Genomic DNA, 24,023 nt, shown 5'->3' on the forward strand with positions numbered 1-24,023 from the left:
TTGAAAAGTGTTGTAACCTCAGCGTTAAATGTGTTGAAAAGTGTTGTAACCTCAGCGTTAAAAAAATATTTAATCCCTCATTCGCTTCTCTTTTGCTTGCTAGATGGTTAAAATGAAGAAAGAAACAAGGACTATGCAGACTAATGAAGATTCTCAGTATGACAGGCATTTCTCAGTGTCAAGTAGTGCTTGCTATTGCGTTAAGGTTTTCTTATCTCTAATGAATATATGCATTGTTGTCACTTATTAACTTTTTTTCTCACATATAGATGATGATGAAGATATCAAGGTTCCTGAAAGAAGTAAGACATTGTTATGATTGAGAATGCACCACACAGTATCTGTAAATACTAGATCTACAAAACTATTTACAACACACATATAGATAATCTTTATATCACAGTCTATTGCATAATGGTGATAATCTTTAGTTTATAAATATTATAAATGTACACATAGTTTTGTTAAGCAACATTACATAACGTCTATCACTGTCTGAAATTAGGACTAAAAACAGCATCATCCATTCTTCGCTCACAACATCATCCTTCTAGAAACAAAAAAAGAGCATCACTTCTATTTACATCATTCCTTTGGACCCATAACACTGTCGTGGTGTTCACCGACCACTGTGTGAGGACACTGTGGCTCAAGAGGATGTATTGCTGAGAGCAATGGAACACCTAGCTATTGTACCTGTGTTGATTGCTAAGATTAAGGTCCCACAAGTTCTGTCATTAGATTTATGTTTGAGTGTGTGCTTTTCTTTTTTTTTGACAGTATCAAGGTTCGCTTGCGTCAGTTATTCCACAGTGGTGACAAAGCTGCGTAATGTGAGAAGATATTTTACTTCCTCTTCTCGCAGGTACAAAAAAAAAAAAAAAAATCCAAATGTCATCTGTCAGGATTCATCACGATGCATTCCAGTTTACAAAAACAGAAAATAACAAACAACCCCCCCCCCTCTCTCCATACATTTGATATCTATATTTATATTTTTTTGGAAAGGAAGACTCATGTTTATATACTAGAGCTTTTAAATAGTCTTTGCCAAATATTCTAGTTGGATTTACACACATATATATATATATATATTTATTTAATATACATTCTTAAATGTAGGGAGAAAATGTGTCTAAAATATAATACAAGGGCAGTCTGTACAGGAATTCCTTTAGGCTAATTTTTTTTTCTGAAGAAAATTTTTGAGAAAACAAAAAAATACTCAAGTTCATCTTTATCTTTTTTTTTTGTATCTCCATTTAAAAATTAAATTAAACAGAAGTTTAAAAAAAAGAAAAATGGGATCATAAATTTGATGCGAACCGCATCTTATCTTGCTCAGTCTCTGTACTGCTTAAGGTAGAATCTCTTCTAGAATCTCTCCTAGAACCAGTGGAATCCCTGTGCTGGGCTGCAGAGGACACCGCTCGCACCGGAGGCAACGCTCCTGATGACATCTGGCGGAACAGGTTGACCCTCTGGGGCACTGTGGTGCGGAGACCGCTCTGTATACCCATACCCTGGACCGCAGCCACCGGCGGGGCAATGGAGGCCAGGGAGTCCCCGGACGCTGCAGGGTGCGCTCGGGGCCCCAGGGACGTGTCGTGGGGCAGGGAGGGCTGGGAGGCAGAGAGGTGGCGCACGTCTCGACTCAGGCTTCCCGACTGGAGAGCATGGCTGGCCTTGTGGAGGCTGTCACTCCTCTGAGGTGACGGGACTTGCTGCTGTTGTTGTGGTTGTTGTGTTGCTGAGGAGGCCGCTGCTCCTCCTGGTTGCTGTGGCTGTGGTAGTGGTTGCTGCGGTGGTAGGGCAGTAGGCAGCGGCTGCTGGATAAGGGAGAGCTGGGAGGCGGTGGGCGAGCCGTACTGGAAGCTGCGGCCCGCCAGCCCAGGGGTCTGCACGGGTGGACTGCACACCGCCGTGGTGAAGGATACCGGGGACATGATGGACCCTTGCTGATGGAGAGAGAGGGGAGTCTGGGGGACGGGCGAGGATGAGTTCAGGTTGCCGTGGATGACGCTGGGGACGGGATAGACACCCTGCGCCGAGGCAGGCAGGATGCGGGCGGTGGCTGCGGAGGAGGGAGCGGTGACGGCCGAAGCGCTGTAGGTCAAAGAGGTGGCTGACTGCTGGAACTGGTTGTTGCCCAGGGCAGTGGTGTAGGGCGGCTGAGCCGGCGAGTTAATGATGGAGTTTCCAGATATCGGGGTGGTGTTCATCCCTGTGACCGACATCCCTGTGACCGACATCCCTGTGACCGACTGCTTGCGGTCCACCATCATCACCATCTCCCTGTCCTGACGGATTATCTGCTTCAGTATTTCGTTCTCCTGCGTGTTGAACACCCCAGCGTTCAGATCCTTCTGGAACTTCTGGAGGAGCAGGCTGTTCTTCTTCCCTGTTAGGAGGAGATCAGTTAGAGGTTAGGTTGACTTAAGACGTGATAGACATGGTAGCATATTAACACACCGCAGGGTGGATGTTATGGTGTGGGTTGTTATGGGGTAACAGTGAGTAGAAATGAGAGTGACTATGGTATGAGTATGAGGACATCTGAGTGAGAATGCTGTATTACCAAACTACTGTACATAGTTGATATCTAGTACATTGAGTTTTAAGATACTAAGAGGTAGTAGGTGAAAGGTAATATATTCATATAGATATATATTAGTATTAAGATTTAACAAACATTACCAGTCAAAATTTTGGACACACCTACTCATTCAAGGGTTTTTCTTTATTTTTACTATTTTCTACATTGTAGAATACTAGTGAAAACTTCAAAACTTTGAAATAACACATATGGAATCATGTAGTAACCATAAAAAAGGGTTAAACAAATCAAAATATATTGTATATTTGAGATTCTTCAAAGTAGCCACCCTTTGCCTTGATGACAGCTTTGCACATTCTTGGCATTCTCTCAACCAGCTTCATGAGGTAGTCACCTGGAATGCATTTCAATTAACAGGTGTACCTTGTTAAAAGTTAATTTGTGAAATGTCTTTCCTTAATGCATTTGAGACAATCAGTTGTGTTGTGACAAAGTAGGGTTGGTATACAGAAGATAGCCCTATTTGGTAAAAGACCAAGTCCATATTATAGCAAGAACAGCTCAAATAAGCAAAGACAAATGCCAGTCCATCATTACTTTAAAACATGAAGGTCAGTCAAACCGGACAATGTAAAGAACTTTGAAAGTTTCTTGAAGTGCAGTCGCAAACACCATCAAGCGCTATGATGAAACTGGCTCTCATGAGGACCGCCACAGGAAAGGAAGACCCAGAGTTACCTTTCCTGCAGAGGATAAGTTCAATAGAGAAACTGCACCTCAGATTGCAGCCCAAATACATTTTTCACAGATTTGAGGTTTTTGGTTCCAACCGATGTGTCTTCGTGAGACCCTGAGTAGGTGAACGGATGATCGCCGCACGTGTGCTTCCCACCGTGAAGCATGGAGGAGTAGGTGTGATTGTGTGGGGGTGCCTTGCTGGTGACACTCAGTGATTTATTTAGAATTCAAGGCACACTTAACCAGCATGACTACCAAAGCATTCTTCAGCGATACGCCATCCCATCTGGTTTGAGCTTAGTGGGACTATCATTGGAAAGCATTTCTCATGAAGCTGGTAAAGAGAATGCTAAGAGTGTGCAAAGATGTCATCAAGGCAAAGGGTGGCTACTTTAAAGAATCTAAAATCAAAAATATATTTTGGTTTGTTTAACACTTTTGTGGTTACTACATTATTCCATATGTGTTATTTTATAGTTTCGATGTCTTCACTATTATTCTACAATGTAGAACATAGTAAAAATAAAGAAAAACCCTTGAATGAGTAGGTGTGTCCAAACTTTTGACTGGTACTGTGCATTTGGAAAGTATTCAGACCCCTTGACTTTTTCCACATTTTGTTACGTTTTGTTGAATCGTTTTTTCCCCTCATCAATCTAGAACACAATATCCCATAATGACAAAGCAAAAACAGGATTTTAGACATTTTTGCAAATGTATTAAATATTAAAAACTGAAATATCACATTTACATAGACCCTTTACTCAGTACTGTGTTGAAGAACCTTTGGCAGTGATTACAGCCTCGAGTCTTCTTGGGTATGACGTCACAAGCTTGGCAAACCTGTAATTGGGGAGTTTCTCCCATTCAAGTCCGGGCTCTGGCTGAGCAGCTCAAGGACATTCAGAAGTCTCTCCTGCATTGTCTTGGTTGTGTGCTTAGGGTCGTTGTCCTGTTGAAAGGTGAACCTTCACCCTAGTCCTGAGCACTCTGGAGCAGGTTTTCATCAAGGATCTCTCTGTACTTTGCTCCGTTCATCTTTCCCTCAATCCTGACTAGTGTCCCAGTCCCTGCCGCTGAAAAACATACCCCACAGCATGATGCTGCCACCACCATGCTTCACCGTAGGGATGGTGCCAGGTTTCCTCTAGATGCAACGCTTGGCATACAGGCCAAAGAGTTCAATCTTGGTTTCATCAGACCAGAGAATCTTGTTTCTCATGGTCTGAGAGTCCTTTAGGTGCCTTTTGGCAAACTCCAAGTGGGCTGCATGGGCCTTTTACTGAGGAGTGGCTTCCGTCTGGCCACTCTACCATAAAGGCCTGATTGGTGGAGTGCTGCAGAGATGGTTGTCCTTCTGGCAGGTTCTCCCATCTCCACATAGGAACTCTGGAGCTCTGTCAGAGTGACCATCGGGTTCTTGGTCACCTCCCTGACCAAGGCCCTTCTCTCGCGACTGCTCAGTTTGGCCGGGCGTCCAGCTGATGATGGAGACCACTGTGTTCTCCACTGTGTTCTTCTGTAGCATCTTCAATGCTACCGAAATATTTTGGTACTCTTCCCCTGATCTGTGCCCCGACACAATCCCTTCTCTGAGCTCTACAGACAATTCCTTTGACATCATGGCTTGGTTTTTGCTCTGACATGCATTGTAAACTGTGAGACCTTATGTAGACAGGTGTGTGCCTTTCCAAATCATTGTCCAATCAACTGAATTTACCACAAGTGGACTCATTATGGGCTATTGTGTATAGATTGATGAAGGGAAACAATTATTGAATCCATTTTAGAATAAAGCTGTAATGTAACAAAATGTGCGAAAAGTCAAGGGGGTCTGAGGACTTTCCGAATGGACTGTACGCGTGTATGAAAATACCCGCAAATAAAAGGTGACATTCTGTACTGCTGCATCATACAAAACATTTGATCTCACATCCAAAATGCTGGAGTATAGAGCCAAATGAAAAGTTTTAGCTTCTCTGTCAAAATCAATACTCATGGGGAGTGTACCTACCCAACAATAAAGTGTATTAGATTCTAATAATTGTCACAAATAGAATTATATAATATAATTCTAAAACACATTGAGTTCACGCCTTGGCTATACATTCAGTAGGACAACAGTTAGCTATGCACTACAGAATACACACTGGAAGGAATCAACCACCACTATTACAAATGTTTCAACACAGTCCTTAAAACTATAGGGCCCAACTACTAAACCATATTTATTTAATGGCAGTTCAGTTTAGTGACATGAAGTTACCACAAAAAAAAAGAAAATTCCAACTCAAAATCGTCAGTGTTTATTCATTTCTTCTTATTTTTTTTATATATATATATATATATTGTTTATATTCAAAAGCTTTTTTTTATGTTTGACTAATTAATTTCTTTAGGATGTTAATTTTAAAAGAATGGTATAGCTGTAGTCCTCCTGCCCACTGGCTATGAGTGAAGAGAGGTGTAAAGATTTATTTCTAGGATGTATTTGTTTTTGGAGCGTTGACCTTTTCCTCACGATTGCTGAGAAACTCTCTTGGTTAGTAAGGATGACAGATTAAGATTCCGGAACTGCTGGCAGCTTTAACAAAGGCTCGTCAATCTTTTAAACAGAGACGTTTTCTTTTCCTCTGTGTACTGCTAATGGTGCTAAGGCCTTACAACCTTCACTATTCAAGGATGCAGACATTTTATACTGGCAGGTATGTCTATAACACTGGACTTCTTCGCTGATAGAGAGCACGTCATAAAGCACACATCTGCAAGTTAGGCAGAAATATAGTTGGTACATAGTACCAGGTTAAATATATATGTATTTGGTACATAGTACCATGTTAAGCAGATGTATAGTTGGTACATAGTACCAGGTTAAGCAGATGTATAGTTGGTACATAGTACCAGGCTAAGCAGATGTATAGTTGGTGCATAGTACCAGGTTAAATAGATGTATAGTTGGTACATAGTACCAGGTTAAGCAGATGTATAGTTGGTACATAGTACCAGGCTAAGCAGATGTATAGTTGGTACATAGTACCAGGCTAAGCAGATGTATAGTTGGTGCATAGTACCAGGTTAAGCAGATGTATAGTTGGTACATAGTACCAGGCTAAGCAGATGTATAGTTGGTGCATAGTACCATGTTAAGCAGATGTATAGTTGGTACATAGTACCAGGCTAAGCAGATATATAGTTGGTGCATAGTACCATGTTAAGCAGATGTATGATGTATAGTTGGTACATATCTGCAGGTTAAGCAGACGTATAGTTGGTACATAGTACCAGGTTAAGCAGATGTATAGTTGGTACATAGTACCAGGTTAAGCAGATGTTTAGTTGGTACATAGTACCAGGTTAAGCAGATGTATAGTTGTACATAGTACCAGGTTAAGCAGATGTATAGTTGGTACATAGTACCAGGTTAAGCAGATGTATAGTTGGTACATAGTACCATGTTAAGCAGATGTATGATGTATAGTTGGTACATATCTGCAGGTTAAGCAGACGTATAGTTGGTACATCGTACCAGGTTAAGCAGATGTATAGTTGGTACATAGTACCAGGTTAAGCAGAGGTATAGTTGGTACATAGTACCAGGTTAAGCAGATGTATAGTTGGTACATAGTACCAGGTTAAGCAGAGGTATAGTTGGTACATAGTACCAGGTTAAGCAGATGTATAGTTGGTACATAGTACCAGGTTAAGCAGATGTATAGTTGGTACATAGTACCAGGTTAAGCAGATGTATAGTTGGTACATAGTACCAGGTTAAGCAGAGGTATAGTTGGTACATAGTACCAGGTTAAGCAGATGTATAGTTGGTACATAGTACCAGGTTAAGCAGATGTATAGTTGGTACATAGTACCAGGTTAAGCAGATGTATAGTTGGTACATAGTACCAGGTTAAGCAGATGTATAGTTGGTACATAGTACCAGGTTAAGCAGAGGTATAGTTGGTACATAGTACCAGGTTAAGCAGAGGTATAGTTGGTACATAGTACCAGGTTAAGCAGATGTATAGTTGGTACATAGTACCAGGTTAAGCAGATGTATAGTTGGTACATAGTACCAGGTTAAGCAGATGTTTAGTTGGTACATAGTACCAGGTTAAGCAGATGTATAGTTGGTACATAGTACCAGGTTAAGCAGATGTATAGTTGGTACATAGTACCAGGTTAAGCAGATGTATAGTTGGTACATAGTACCAGGTTAAAGTAAGCCTTTTCGAAATGTCATCCTTTACAGAATACAGTGCTAGTGGCATTTTCATTACGCCCATATTCTGTACAGCCTCTCTGTTGACATATGGTCAGCTGTACAGACGGCCGGGTCAACGGCAGGGCAGAGGCAAACTGTTTGTGGCAGGCAGACGTATCCATAAGGACAGGATGTTAACATTCGTAGCTTTGTGTGAAAGAGAAGAAAGGGTCAAGGGGATCAATAGATTCCTTCGTAACGGTAAGTGTTGGCTAGACGTGTCCTGGCAAAATCCATCCCTAGGGTCAAAAGGAACCCTATTCCCTTCATAGTGCACTTCCCATAGGGCTCTGGTCAAAAGTTTTGTAGGTAATAAGGTGCCATTTTGGGACGTAGCCCAACTCTCTGTTATGCCACACATAATGCCTCACCATCCAGCACAAAGCAATGACCGCCAGGGCCAGCACTGGGATGAGCATTGGCAGGTGGATCAGGCGTGATTGATTCTGTCCTTAGACTGGGTAAGCTTTGTTTGAGAGACGATGAGTCCCTTATCAGTCATTCCAAGGAAGCCGATCAGTCATTGGCTTGGCCGTGATTCTCTTGGATGTGGACCAATGACAGCGCTGAACACTAGGGAAGTGGCTAGACGCTAACACTAACACCAGACACTGACTGCAGGGGTATACCATAGACTTACATGACGTCGGTATACATTGCTGAACAGAATGCTTCACGATTAAACTCTGGATGGGGAGGAGCACAACACAGACATGTTATTGTTGAAACACGAGGTCATGGGATGGAGGAGTGCCCTTGTAAGTCACGTACAGTATATTTACAGTCCAGTACAGTCAAATCTCACACAGCTCAGTAAATGCTTTGACTCTGATCAAATGGAAGCTGAGGTCTGTGGAGATAACGTATTGGTGGAGCATAATAGAGTGATATTATGCAGTAAGACAAATAGGTTTAACCACTACCGTTAAACTGAGGGAATTAGACATGGAAATGACTAGAAACGTGGACTGCACTGACACTGGAGGGATACAGTGAAAACCTTGAGCCACAAGAACACACTTGTTTTTCAATGGGTTTCCTGTTCTTAAGTGTATTAATTATAGGTCATCGGGTGTGTTTAAACATGTAGATTTACAGTAGATCTACTGTTTAAACATGTAGATTTACAGTAGATCTACTGTTTAAACACTGCTTAAAACATTAAATTTTGAATACCCATTATTTGTGTTACATTTTCTCTTTCTCAACGTACTTAGTGTCTTTTTAGAGGTAACTTCCCAGTTAATATTGAAATGAATAGGTGGTGTTTATTAAAGATGACCCTTCATTGTCTGTATACATGAACCGTACTGAAATGTCATGAATCAAACTGAAATGTGGCTATTTCAGTGGCTATTTCACAAAGAATTTGGTATTGTGCTGTATTGAACTAATGGTATGGTGACAAAGTGGTTGAATAATGTTGTTTTCACGTCATTGCAATAACAAAAAAACGTTGATGTTGTTGAAACAACGTGGAAAACGATTTGCAAAACGTCATTAACAAAACGGAATTTCATATTTTTTTTCACCCAAATTATAACTTCAATGACATTGGATTTTAAAAAAAAATATATATATATATATTGAATTCACGTTAGTTGACAACTCAACCAAATGTAAATCAAAAGTAGAAGTTAAAACGACGTCTGTGCCAAGTAGGAACTGTCAATCCTGGATGTGAGGGCCCAAGGGGAAATAAACACCACACCAGTTAAGACGCGAACAATTTAAAACTCAACTGAAACAAAAGGCGGTTAACAGAATGAACAACAGTCAGAACAATACAAAACATTAATGCTGGTTCTAACCAACAAAGGACAGAAACACAATGATCTTGTTATCTCCGTGTGGTGTCAAACTTGTGACTACTTTTGAACATAAAATTAAAAACCCAGAAACCTTCGCTGGTAGCTGATAAAAAGAAAACAAACTTCAGTTGTTTCAAATGAGTAAAGAAACATTCTTGTTGCATCCCATTTGAAAAGCTACTTATCCCCTGAGTGTCGCTATACTGATGAGATGTGTAGAGAAATAGCACACTAAACTATGCCTATGGATTAATGCTCATGAACTTTATTTAGACTGTGGCTCTTAATCAATTAGGAGATGAATGATTACTGACCATGAGGCTCGTTAAATGTATACTCTAGGCTTTCACACATTTGATTGGTTATCTAACCGACTAGTCCGTGCAGGTAAATCCCTGCCCATGGTAATTACTGAGAAGGGACGTAACAGAACAGAGAGGCGTTTACGGAGCAGTACACAGAGCTGAAAAACCTCACCAGGTGGCTGCTTGGTGTGACGTCAGCCCAAACTCTAAAAATAGGAAAAGCATAAAGCTGCTTAGGTTTTCTCTCATGTCACTCTGACCTTTGTACTAAAACAAAGACAACGATCAGCTCAACAAATACACTGTAGTCATTTTCTCAATTATTATTGTTTTTTTTTTCAACAACAGGAAAAAAAAGGCTCCATCACAAAATTCACAATTCATGTCAAACTGGAATCAACTTGAACTGTAATAATTCTGAAATAATGAAAAACCTTTTTATTTTTTTAAAACATATGAAAATGTATTCCTAGACTCATATCGGTTTAGTTGCATTGATAGAATCCAAGTACTTTCAAAATGTCTACAGAAACAATATGGCATGTAAACATTCAATCAATATTCCTTTCTTTTAGTTACCTCTGTCAAATTATTACTTAGAACCTGTTGACAACAAAGATTATGTTAAACCTACTGTGGGGGAACCTTCGTCTAACTTTAGGTTTCTTTTCAATGGAGGAAGGAATTCACCTTGGGAATGAATGTAACACTGTGAGTTCATGTTCTGGAAAATGTATTTGAGAACAAATTAATTTTAGTGCGTCTGGTTCATTTCCTCTGGCTGTGCGAATATTGAAATTGGAATAAAAGGGTTTACCTGCTGCCTATTCGTCGGCCAGGACACTCTTGAAAACGAGATGTGCTCATCTCAAGAGGGACTCCTGGTCAAATAATTTTTTTTAGATAGAGATACAATCAATTGTGCAACATGTTATTTGTTTCAAATGCATGGTTCTTTTTTTTTTTAAAGAACCAACCAGACAAGCACTTGCAGTCCAAGTCCATGAATAAACGAGACATCCAGCACTGATCATGACATTGTATTTTCCCTTGTATGAGACAAAACCCCCTTTTTTTAAAGTCCAAATGAACAAATTCACTTCATAACACTTACTGATTTAGGAGAAGTGTTTTTTTTAACAGCCGGCAGCCAGCTCTTGTATTGAAACGGAATATAATGTGACACATTGGTTGGTTGTTTCCAAAAGCCAACCTTATTCTCTAGTGAAAAGGGCAAATGTAATTCACGACCACCACAGAGGTCAAAAGGGCATATGTAAATCACGACCACCACAGAGGTCAAAAGGGCATACGTTTCAGAGGGTAGTGTAGACAGAATCTACAGGGCAATGGAACTGATGTACAGTACTATAGCCAGTTGGTCAAAGCTATGAGAGGAATCATTCACATTTCCAGAAGAAGGTACATTCAGCGCTATGACAACATACATATTCACCTAATAGACTATTAATGTGCTCTGATTGGTCTATCCCAACCATGTTTTATCGATTGATTAATTGACTTGCCTGTCACAATAGTATTGCAATGTTGAGTCAACACAAGGGGTGCAAAGCAATTCAATGTCAACATGCCTGAGACACAAACAAAGATACCAACTCAAACTCAATAAACCAACAAAGAAGAAAGAAACCAACATAACAACTCAAACTCAACAAACCAACAAAGAAGAAACAAACCAACATAACAACTCAAACTCAATAAACCAACAAAGAAGAAACAAACCAACATAACAATTCAAACTCAATAAACCAACATAACAACTCAAACTCAACAAACCAACAAAGAAGAAACAAACCAACATACCAACTCAAACTCAACAAACCAACAAAGAAGAAACAAACCAACATAACAACTCAAACTCAATAAACCAACAAAGAAGAAACAAACCAACATAACAACTCAAACTCAATAAACCAACAAATAAGAAACAAACCAACATAACAACTCAAACTCAATAAACCAACAAAGAAGAAACAAACAAACATAACAACTCAAACTCAACAAACCAACAAAGAAGAAACAAACCAACATAACAACTCAAACTCAATAAACCAACAAAGAAGAAACAAACCAACATAACAACTCAAACTCAATAAACCAACAAAGAAGAAACAAACCAACATAACAACTCAAACTCAATAAACCAACAAAGAAGAAACAAACCAACATAACAACTCAAACTCAATAAACCAACAAAGAAGAAACAAACCAACATAACAACTCAAACTCAACAAACCAACAAAGAAGAAACAAACCAACATACCAACTCAAACTCAACAAACCAACAAAGAAGAAACAAACCAACATACCAACTCAAACTCAACAAACCAACATACCAACTCAAACTCAACAAACCAACAAAGAAGAAACAAACCAACATACCAACTCAAACTCAACAAACCAACATACCAACTCAAACTCAACAAACTCAACAAACCAACATACCAACTCAAACTCAACAAACCAACATACCAACTCAAACTCAACAAACCAACATACCAACTCAAACTCAATAAACCAACAAATAAGAAACAAACCAACATACCAACTCAAACTCAATAAACCAACAAAGAAGAAACAAACCAACATAACAACTCAAACTCAATAAACCAACAAATAAGAAACAAACCAACATAACAACTCAAACTCAATAAACCAACAAAGAAGAAACAAACCAACATAACAACTCAAACTCAATAAACCAGCAAAGAAGAAACAAACCAACATACCAACTCAAACTCAATAAACCAACAAAGAAGAAACAAACAAACATACCAACTCAAACTCAATAAACCAACAAAGAAGAAACAAACCAACATACCAACTCAAACTCAATAAACCAACAAAGAAGAAACAAACAAACATACCAACTCAAACTCAATAAACCAAAAACAAAGAAGAAACAAACCAACATAACAACTCAAACTCAATAAACCAACAAAGAAGAAACAAACAAACATAACAACTCAAACTCAACAAACCAACATACCAACTCAAACTCAATAAACCAACAAAGAAGAAACAAACCAACATACCAACTCAAACTCAATAAACCAAAAACAAAGAAGAAACAAACCAACATAACAACTCAAACTCAACAAACCAACAAAGAAGAAACAAACCAACATAACAACTCAAACTCAATAAACCAACAAAGAAGAAACAAACCAACATAACAACTCAAACTCAATAAACCAACATAACAACTCAAACTCAACAAACCAACAAAGAAGAAACAAACCAACATACCAACTCAAACTCAATAAACCAACAAAGAAGAAACAAACCAACATAACAACTCAAACTCAATAAACCAACAAAGAAGAAACAAACCAACATAACAACTCAAACTCAATAAACCAACAAAGAAGAAACAAACCAACATAACAACTCAAACTCAATAAACCAACAAAGAAGAAACAAACAAACATAACAACTCAAACTCAACAAACCAACAAAGAAGAAACAAACCAACATAACAACTCAAACTCAATAAACCAACAAAGAAGAAACAAACCAACATAACAACTCAAACTCAATAAACCAACAAAGAAGAAACAAACCAACATAACAACTCAAACTCAATAAACCAACAAAGAAGAAACAAACCAACATAACAACTCAAACTCAATAAACCAACAAAGAAGAAACAAACCAACATAACAACTCAAACTCAACAAACCAACAAAGAAGAAACAAACCAACATACCAACTCAAACTCAACAAACCAACAAAGAAGAAACAAACCAACATACCAACTCAAACTCAACAAACCAACATACCAACTCAAACTCAACAAACCAACAAAGAAGAAACAAACCAACATACCAACTCAAACTCAACAAACCAACATACCAACTCAAACTCAACAAACCAACATACCAACTCAAACTCAACAAACCAACATACCAACTCAAACTCAATAAACCAACAAATAAGAAACAAACCAACATACCAACTCAAACTCAATAAACCAACAAAGAAGAAACAAACCAACATACCAACTCAAACTCAATAAACCAACAAAGAAGAAACAAACAAACATACCAACTCAAACTCAATAAACCAACAAATAAGAAACAAACCAACATAACAACTCAAACTCAATAAACCAACAAAGAAGAAACAAACCAACATAACAACTCAAACTCAATAAACCAACAAAGAAGAAACAAACCAACATACCAACTCAAACTCAATAAACCAACAAAGAAGAAACAAACAAACATACCAACTCAAACTCAATAAACCAACAAAGAAGAAACAAACCAACATACCAACTCAAACTCAATAAACCAACAAAGAAGAAACAAACAAACATACCAACTCAAACTCAATAAACCAAAAACAAAGAAGAAACAAACCAACATAACAACTCAAACTCAATAAACCAACAAAGAAGAAACAAACAAACAAACATAACAACTCAAACTCAACAAACCAACATACCAACTCAAACTCAATAAACCAACAAAGAAGAAACAAACCAACATACCAACTCAAACTCAATAAACCAAAAACAAAGAAGAAACAAACCAACATAACAACTCAAACTCAACAAACCAACAAAGAAGAAACAAACCAACATAACAACTCAAACTCAATAAACCAACAAAGAAGAAACAAACCAACATACCAACTCAAACTCAACAAACCAACATACCAACTCAAACTCAACAAACCAACATACCAACTCAAACTCAACAAACCAACAAAGAAGAAACAAACCAACATACCAACTCAAACTCAATAAACCAACAAAGAAGAAACAAACAAACATACCAACTCAAACTCAACAAACCAACAAAGAAGAAACAAACCAACATACCAACTCAAACTCAACAAACCAACATACCAACTCAAACTCAACAAACCAACAAAGAAGAAACAAACCAACATACCAACTCAAACTCAATAAACCAACATACCAACTCAAACTCAATAAACCAACAAAGAAGAAACAAACCAACATAACAACTCAAACTCAATAAACCAAAAACAAAGAAGAAACAAACAGGAAATAAATACAAACCACAAGCTTAATCCAGGTTTGAGACAACATTTGCACACTATCGTTCTGCAAATTCAACTTGTTTTTATAAAAATCTCCTCAGAGTATCTGCTATATTTAAAAGACACTGGGTACCTGTACACAAAAAAATCCCATCATATCGCCCCTTTTTGGTACTAGTTGTTGATAAAGTGCCTGAGCAAAATGAAAGTTTGTTAAAGATAGAATTCACAATAACTTTCTGCTATTATATATCAAATGTTTGGCCATGCAATTCAAACAAATGTCCCAGAGTTCCAGTTGAATACCCTCACCATGCTTTATGCATGTGATGATAAATGTCCCCAACCACTCCTATCCAATTCCTATATTCCTACGGTAATGATCCACGACTCTTTAATGCTTTACGCTCATAGTTTCAAACTACCGGTCATTCTAATAACATTAGAATATTTGTTGATGTAATGTCATAATTGTAATGTTAACTTTAACATGCCATAAAGCATGTTTAGTAAATAATCTTAAGATTTATACTATTCTTTATATCTATTCTTTATATCTATTCTTTTAGAGAGGGGGAGTTGGACGACTCCTTTCAATTATGCGTGATTTATTTATTTTTTTAATCGAATTAGAATTTAATTTTTGAAACAGCTAATGTTTCTTTTAAAATAAACTCCTTCTAAGTTATTTTAAGTTATATGTCTCTCATTGGTTCAAACCAGGTGGGCCAAGTCTGGCTAAAATCCATCAAGAAAGTGAACATTTTAAAGCAGAAAGTAATTGAGGAGAGGGCTAGGGATTAAATGGGGGCAAAAATAATGTGTACATTATAAAAGTAGACCTCACATGGAGAAACAAACAATTCTGACATCCCTACTAAGCTCACTTCAAAATTAAGCATATCTATGCAGAAACCAAAAGTTGAGAAAAAAAACAAATATGGCTGATTTCTAAAATGTTGCATACGACATCAGTTAACTTTGAACTTCTGTCAAAATGTGAGACCTGACAAAAAGGCACTTGTAACGTAATAAATATAGCTTACCAAGCCACCTGCTGTATTCTGTCCTTTAATAAAGATAAAAGATTATAGACTTTTCATGGAAACAGAATGGCCGTCTTAGGACAAAGAGTACATACAGTACACACAATATGAAAAGGGTGGTTTCTCAATACGGATGCATTACCTATATGCATTACTAGTGCAATATTCTACAAGCATTAGATGCTATATGCTTTCTTCTCCTTATGAGTGTGTGGCCATGATGAAATGTGAATTTTATAGGCAACCTCTCCAGATAAATATCAGACAATATTTGTAGCATCAAAGCAGCCAATTGAGGAGAAACAGTTAAACCAGATTATATCAGAATATTTCCCAAATATTAATTATAGTACAAATATAGTACATTATGAGCATAATTATTTAAAAGGGAGAAGTTATTTAGGAAAAACAGCATAAAAAAGATGCCCTGGTTGCATTACATACATGTGCCCCTTTTTTCAGTCATTAAAATAATTATGTTTCTATCTGATTAATTGATTCTTTCTTTATGACTTTAGTTAAATTGCCACTAATAACGGCAAAGTTTGTCTATGTTTCTCTAACAAATGAAAGGAACATGGCTTGGCAGGAACCAGAGTGAGAGGTGAAGGAACTGGCCGTGTACAGTAGCTAGGGTTACAACATTTAGTAGATTCCACAAATTTCCAAGTTTTCCAGAAATCCAGGCTGGAGGATTCTCATATCTCCTGATTATTCCCTCCTGATTCCAGGAATATCCCATCCGAGATTTCTGCAAAGCTGGGGAATTTTGGGAAAGTTGCCAGACGCTAAGGGGAGTCATATAATGTCTACAAGCCGTGCCTGTCAAGCCGGATCAAGCCTGGTCAAACCTGGTCAAGCCTGGTCAAGCCTGGTTAACTTTGAGGCCTCTGGCTCCCTGCCCTCCCTCCCTGGTGTCACATGCCCAGCTCAGGGCCCCTGTTTGGGGGCCAGGCCAGTCTATGGCTGCTCTGGCTGGGCTGGTCCTTGGGACGGGGTCGGGGTGCTGCTCATACCCAGGTGTGCAGGTGAATGGAGACGGAGGCACATGCAGATGAATTATAGCTTCCATCCACTCGCCAGAAGGGATTCCAGTTGGGGGTCAACACCAAACCAAAGAAGGGATGGAACTGACACCCTCCTGGACAGACAGATCAGACACCCTCCAGGACAGACAGATCTGACACCCTCCAGGACAGACAGATCTGACACCCTCCTGGACAGACAGATCTGACACCCTCCTGGACAGACAGATCAGACACCCTCCAGGACAGACAAATCTGACACCCTCCTGGACAGACAGATCTGACACCCTCCTGGACAGACAGATCAGACACCCTCCAGGACAGACAGATCTGACACCCTCCTGGACAGACAGATCTGACACGCTCCTCCAGGACAGACAGATCTGACACCCTCCTGGACAGACAGATCTGACACCCTCCTGGACAGACAGATCTGACACCCTCCTGGACAGACAGATCTGACACCCTCCTGGACAGACAGATCTGACACCATCCTGGACAGACAGATCTGACACCCTCCTGGACAGACAGATCAGACACCCTCCAGGACAGACAGATCTGACACCCCCCTGGACAGACAGATCTGTAGTGCTGAGCGATTAACCAAAATATTTTGTTGTTGTTGGTTATTAAACAACGAATTGACCGACGTTGGTTCAATTACTGGAATTCCATTTCGTTTTTTTTGTGTGAGCCCAATCATTCACAAGATAAATCTGAAAAATCAAGTCAAGAATTATGTGGAATGCTGGGTTGAAGGGGTGTAGTTTTCATTAAGCAAATATGCAACCTTGTTCAGCGCAGAAACTTGGTAATTAACTACAATGACCATAATCCATTGTGCCAGTTTTCTCCGGCTCAGAGACAAATCAGAGAGGAAGATAGTGAACGAAGCGAGAGGTTTCATTCTCGCCAAAATCTGTCCAAATTAACGCAATGCTTTTCTATGGACTTATTTTGGACCTAAGCTTGTCGCCTGCCTTCCCGTCTTTGGGACAACAACTCCTATTGTTAGGGTGGAGACACGAGCATCTCGTCATTAAATACAGATCTCTGGACGGATACACTTTTACACCTGCTACGTTAGATACACACGGACCACATAGACTCCATGAGGGAGGAATGTACACAACACAACGACGGGAGAGAGGGACAGAGACAGTTCGCGAAAGTATACCTTATCTATTTTGAAGAACTAGAAAAAGTATGTTGTCAGACAGCTCTGCAGCATACCGAGGCAGGTTAGCTAAATAGGATGACTACAGACAGTATAGTATGGGGAGCACATCACGTTAGATGGTCTGGCTGGCTGCTACTGTCGGAGCAGAGATGAGATGATGACTTTAAGGAATGAAAAATAATAAAGTCATCAAATATAAAAAGTAAGTAATAAAAACACAACTGAAATAATTTACTAGTTTATAGTGATTTCTTTTGATTTCTACCCAACATGGACCTGACTGAGACAATGGAATATTTTCAATGTTTTGGCAATTGAATGTTCACTATTTTTGTCTTTGGAATTTCCATTAAAAAAATGTCTAAAATCAATGTAACGTCATTATTTCATAATGCATTTAATGCAAAAAATAAATAAATCGAAATCGAAAATCGTCATATTTTTTTAATAATCGAACCGAAACCGAACAGACCTGAAAAAGCACTAATCGCTCAGCAATTACAAATCTCACACCCTCCCGGACAGACAGATCTCACATCCTCCCAGACAGACAGATCTGACACTCTCCCAGACAGACAGATCTCATACCCTCCTGGACAGACAGATCTGACACCATCTCGGATTGACAGCGACATGCACTGCCTTCCATTTATTAATAACATAAAACTATCAACGTTACAAATGTAAACAATTATTGTAAAGATATGTTATCAATGTAAAACATTTTATAAAATTAAGTTAACTTGATGGAAAGAGAGAAGGAAAGAGCATACAGGCCATGCATCACCATGGCAGGCAGACAGACAGAAATACAGACAGACAGACCGACCATCAGACAAGGTGCTGTGAAGGAGGGCAAACACTATGAAGACAGTCACATACACATGGCACGGCACAGGCAGGCCATGACAGTGCACCAATCCCCACAGTAGAGTAGCAACACAAGGCATGGTCACGGTCTTACCGATGCGGTCCAGGCGGTCGATGGCTACGGTCTCGAAAGCGCGGCGCATCATAGGGTACTCTTCCAACACCTCGTTGAAGTGATCCACAGAGAGGGAGAAGAGACGGCAGTAGGTGTCAGCGCGAACGCTCGCCGTGCGTCTCCCCTTCGTCAGCAGACAGATCTCTGCAGAAAAAAATACAACAACAGAAAACGCACAATCAGACTCTAGCTTTGTGATGTCACTGAAATAATGCCATATTTCCTTTTTTGGTCATGACAGAAGGACACATTTCCACACACTTTCAAAAGCTCTCCAGTTTTATTTTGCAGGGAGACCATGGGTCGGGTATCCTATATTTATCTCATTACTACTGGGTGTGAGTATACTCTTTCTAAGCACTTTCTGTTTCGGTCTCTATGCTGTCTAAGGCCTGATGGCCAAAATGCGTACATCCATTGTCAGTAATACATTATTTACGAGTGTTGCAGATCTTTGACAGACACACAGGGAGGGAGGGAAGCAATGGAGTGAAAAAATTACAGCCTTAACGAAGATCAGCTCTAATCCAATCTGAGGTGAAGAACCTCCAACATGGGACAAATGACCATATAAATGAAGAATGAAGTCCAAGGTACAGCTGGTTCTAATGCACACAGCCTTCACCACTGCATTGTCACTAGAGCAGTGGCGAGTCAATTCATCACGTTGTCACTTTGAGCTAATGATTCTGAAATGTCGGTGTATGTCCAGGCCCGGGCTGCTGCTGCTGCTACTGCTGCTGCTGTCTAGCACAGGCGTGTACAGTACAGAGAGTCAACTGTATAGACACAGTGATTCAAATCTAACACAGAGAACGGCCCCTGTGAACTTTGATTGTCTTTCGAAGATGATTTCTTTGTTGAGCCGACGTCCTGACATCTCAACGATCATATTGCCTTTTAAAGTCTATCACCGTGCACAGGTATAGATAACCTGTGTTGGATTGACTCCCAGCCTGTATGTATCAAGTGTAGTTTCTATACTTCAGCTTCATATTAAAGTGGTAGACGACCCTCTACTTGATGCCTTGTCCCTGGCCCTTATCTCAGACCTTCAGATGGTATGTATAATATGTTAGCCACTGGGAAATGATGTGCTAGTTCTGTAATTACTGGACTCTGCCCTTGGACATGTTACCTCTCAAATTAGACGCAACTCTTGGATCTAATTCAGTCAACGTAAAGATTTCCCCCTGCTGCAAGATTAACCCTGCTACAAACTACTGTGGGGTCAACCATCCTAATAGACCTATCAGAAAGACAGCTCCCTATCAGAAAGACAGCCCCCTATCAGAAAGACAGCCCCCTATCAGAAAGACAGCCCCCTATCAGAAAGACAGCCCCCTATCAGAAAGACAGCCCCCTATCAGAAAGACAGCCCCTGAGAAAGTAAACCCATCTTGTGCCCAGTGGCTAGCTGATGCTAGTTTATGAAAGCATTCATATTTATTGCTAGTGTGTAGACAAACATGTCCCAAATACAGCAATATCTTCTTCAAAACAATAAGTCATATAAGTCACAGTGAAAGTCACATGAATTCTTGGACGTTTGTTTGAGGACAATGCCCTTGACATTCACAGCCTAGATGTCTACTGTGAAAAGCGTTAGCTGCTATAGAGCTGCCTGCCATAGCCTGCAGGATGTGAAAACAGGACTCCCAAACTGTGAGTGTGAACAAGGTGTTAGTGCTGTTATAATAGAAAAAGCTCCTCATAAGTGCGATCTCTGTTGGCACAGAGAGAATCCATGTGGTGCTATGAACAGAGGCTTCAACACTGAGCATCCTATTCGCTATATAGTGCCCCTTAGGGCTCTGATCAAAAGTAGTGCACTATATAGGAAATAGGATGCCATTTGGGACACACACCCATACCCCCTCAGTCTCTATAATCGCTTCACACTAAAAATAATGAGCTAGCTTAAAGAAATACACTCAACAGAGAGAGAGAGCAAAGAGAGAGACAGCAGAGAGAGAGCAGAGAGAGAGCAAAGAGAGAGAGCAGAGAGAGAGCAAAGAGAGATAGAGCAGAGATAGAGCAAAGAGAGAGAGCAAAGAGAGAGAGACAGCAGAGAGAGAGCAGAGATAGAGCAGAGAGAGCAGAGTTAGAGCAAAGAGAGCGACAGCAGAGAGAGACAGCAGAGAGAGAGAGAGAGCAGAGAGAGACAGCAGAGAGAGAGAGCAGAGAGAGAGCAGAGTTAGAGCAAAGAGAGAGACAGCAGAGAGAGAGAGCAGAGAGAGCAGAGTTAGAGCAAAGAGAGAGACAGCAGAGAAGCAAAGAGAGAGAGAGAGCAGAGAGAGAGAGCAGAGAGAGAGCAGAGTTAGAGCAAAGAGAGAGACAATAGAAATAAAGCAAAGAGAGAGAGAGAGAGCAGAGAGTTGGAAATAAATTGCAGCAGAGAGCAGAGAGTTGGAAATACATTGCAGCAAAGAGAGAGAGCAGAGAGTTGGAAATACATTGCAGCAGAGAGCAGACAGTTGGAAATACATTGCAGCAGAGAGAGAGAGCAGAGAGTTGGAAATAAATTGCAGCAGAGAGCAGAGAGCAGAGAGTTGGAAATACATTGCAGCAAAGAGAGAGAGCAGAGAGTTGGAAATACATTGCAGCAGAGAGCAGAGAGTTGGAAATACATTGCAGCAGAGAGAGAGAGAGCAGAGAGTTGGAAATACATTGCAGCAGAGGGAGAGAGCAGAGAGTAGGAAATACATTGCAGCAGAGAGAGAGAGCAGAGAGTTGGAAATACATTGCAGCAAAGAGAGAGAGCAGAGAGTTGGAAATACATTGCAGCAGAGAGAGAGAGCAGAGAGTTGGAAATAAATTGCAGCAGAGAGCAGAGAGCAGAGAGTTGGAAATACATTGCAGCAGAGAGAGAGAGCAGAGAGTTGGAAATACATTGCAGCAGAGAGAGAGAGCAGAGAGTTGGAAATACATTGCAGCAGAGAGCAGACAGTTGGAAATACATTGCAGCAGAGAGAGAGAGCAGAGAGTTGGAAATACATTGCAGCAGAGAGTAGAGAGCAGAGAGTTGGAAATACATTGCAGCAAAGAGAGAGAGCAGAGAGTTGGAAATACATTGCAGCAGAGAGCAGAGAGTTGGAAATACATTGCAGCAGAGAGAGAGAGAGCAGAGAGTTGGAAATACATTGCAGCAGAGGGAGAGAGCAGAGAGTAGGAAATACATTGCAGCAGAGAGAGAGAGCAGAGAGTTGGAAATACATTGCAGCAAAGAGAGAGAGCAGAGAGTTTGAAATACATTGCAGCAGAGAGAGAGAGCAGAGTTGGAAATACATTGCATTGAGTTAATTGCATTATTTGACAGGTGTTAACCCAGAGGAAAGGAGGAAGGTTAGTAGTTAGATGCCTGAGTTGGCGAGAAATTAAAAGGTGTTTCTGTCACTCTCACAAATTAGCGGACAATCAGTTAGCTTAGCTCTCCTGTCCTCCGGGTGCTTCCCAAATAGCACCCTACTACCTATACAGTACAATACTTTTGACAAGGGCCCATAGGGTTCAGGTCAAAACTATTGCACTAGGAATAGGGTGCCATTTGGGACTCAGATTCTCTCTCCTTCAGGGCGGACAGTGTGGGAACAGAGCCAGGGCACCCAGCACTGTAGAGTCGTTATCTGGACTACAAGCTGATCTGGGTTTACATACTATTAGAAATCATGTCAAATACGTTATCTAAGCTTGATTGAGCTTGACTGACACAATGGAACTAATAGAATAGTCACAAGGAGTGTAAACTACAAATCACGCCCATCTGGCACTCCTGTTAAGCTAGAGCAAACGCTCGACAGATCTGAAAGGTTTCAAATAGTATCTGAGCCCAGATCTGGTTGGGAACGGGGTATAGCCACCCAGCCTTGAGGCGTAGACATCTGGACAAACAGGCTTGGAAGTGTGAGACCTGGGAGAGTGTGATTAGCATGCTAACTATAGCTAGTTTTTCGATACAACAGAGTGATTAGCATGCTAACTCTAGCTAGTTTGTCGGTACAACAGTGTGATTAGCATGCTAACTCTAGCTAGTTTGTCGGTACGACAGAGTGATTAGCATGCTAACTCTAGCTAGTTTGTCAGTACGACAGAAAGTCAGACTCAGGAGTGATTAGCATAGCGTTCCTGGTTAGTATTCCATATTAGTGTTGGTTTACTTTTAGCATGCTAATACTATCCAGTAGCATTGGGCGTAGCTAGCCGGCTTGCATCGGTGTTATGGCCAGGTCCTCTGTCTGTCTTTGGCTAGATCTGGGGCTATGTTATGCTGCTGATAATGTGGTTCAGTGGAGGGGAAGTAGTGAGGTTTCTGACTGGACCAGCTGCTCTCAAGTCAGCTCACTACCTAATGCCATACTTATGCAACGACCAACAGAGAGGGGGGGGGGGGGGGGGGTGTATCACTACCCACCAGATGGGCAGCAGGCCGGAGCAGGTGGCTGGCATCAGCATAGCGTGGCAAAATGACGGGCTACATACACACACACTCACACACACCATTCATGCTGCCTCAAAATGAGTGGAGGCTCTGTTTCATTTCAATTTTATTTCTATTCCCGTTTGGGGCTTACAGTGCACACCACCATCACACACAGCATGATGCAAATAAACACAATTCACTGGTGACAGGAAATAACCCTAGGAAATGTCCCAAATAGCACCCTATTCCCTATATTAGTCTAGGTCAAAAGTAGTGCACTATATAGGGAATAGGGTTCTTTAGGGCACTGGTCAAAAGTAGTGCACTATATAGGGAATAGGGTTCCATAGGGCTCTGGTCAAAAGTAGTGCACTATATAGGGAATAGGGTTCTTTAGGGCTCTGGTCAAAAGTAGCGCACTATATAGGGAATAGGGTTCCATTGGGCTCTGGTCAAAAGTAGTGCACTATATTGGGAATAGGGTTCTTTTGGGCTCTGGTCAAAAGTAGTGCACTATATAGGGAATAGGGTTCTTTAGGGCTCTGGTCAAAAGTAGCGCACTATATAAGGAAGAGGGTACCATTTGGGATACATACATAGTGTGCAGCGCAGGAGCAGGACAATTATAATATACACAAAACAACCCCTAGAAGGAGCCTCTAAC

General features: G+C 40.3%; 1 protein-coding gene across 3 annotated transcripts in view; it reads right to left on the reverse strand.

Moving 5' to 3' along the window:
- Positions 1–24,023, reverse strand: part of hcn1 (hyperpolarization-activated cyclic nucleotide-gated cation channel 1) — a 168,782-nt gene that overhangs the window by 4,187 nt on the left and 140,572 nt on the right. The window contains exons 7-8 of one of the 3 annotated variants that reach the window (XR_005034826.1): positions 18,919–19,083; positions 51–2,401 (exon numbers count right to left, since the gene is read on the reverse strand). Coding sequence is in view for 1 of the 3 variants with exons in the window: in NM_001124318.1 (NP_001117790.1) it covers positions 1,308–2,401; positions 18,919–19,083 (1,259 nt within the window). In the remaining 2 variants the exon portion in view is untranslated. 3 annotated transcript variants of the gene reach the window in all.

The sequence above is a fragment of the Oncorhynchus mykiss genome, chromosome 12 (genome assembly GCF_013265735.2).
Source record: "Oncorhynchus mykiss isolate Arlee chromosome 12, USDA_OmykA_1.1, whole genome shotgun sequence".
Classification (NCBI taxonomy): Eukaryota; Metazoa; Chordata; class Actinopteri; order Salmoniformes; family Salmonidae; genus Oncorhynchus; species Oncorhynchus mykiss.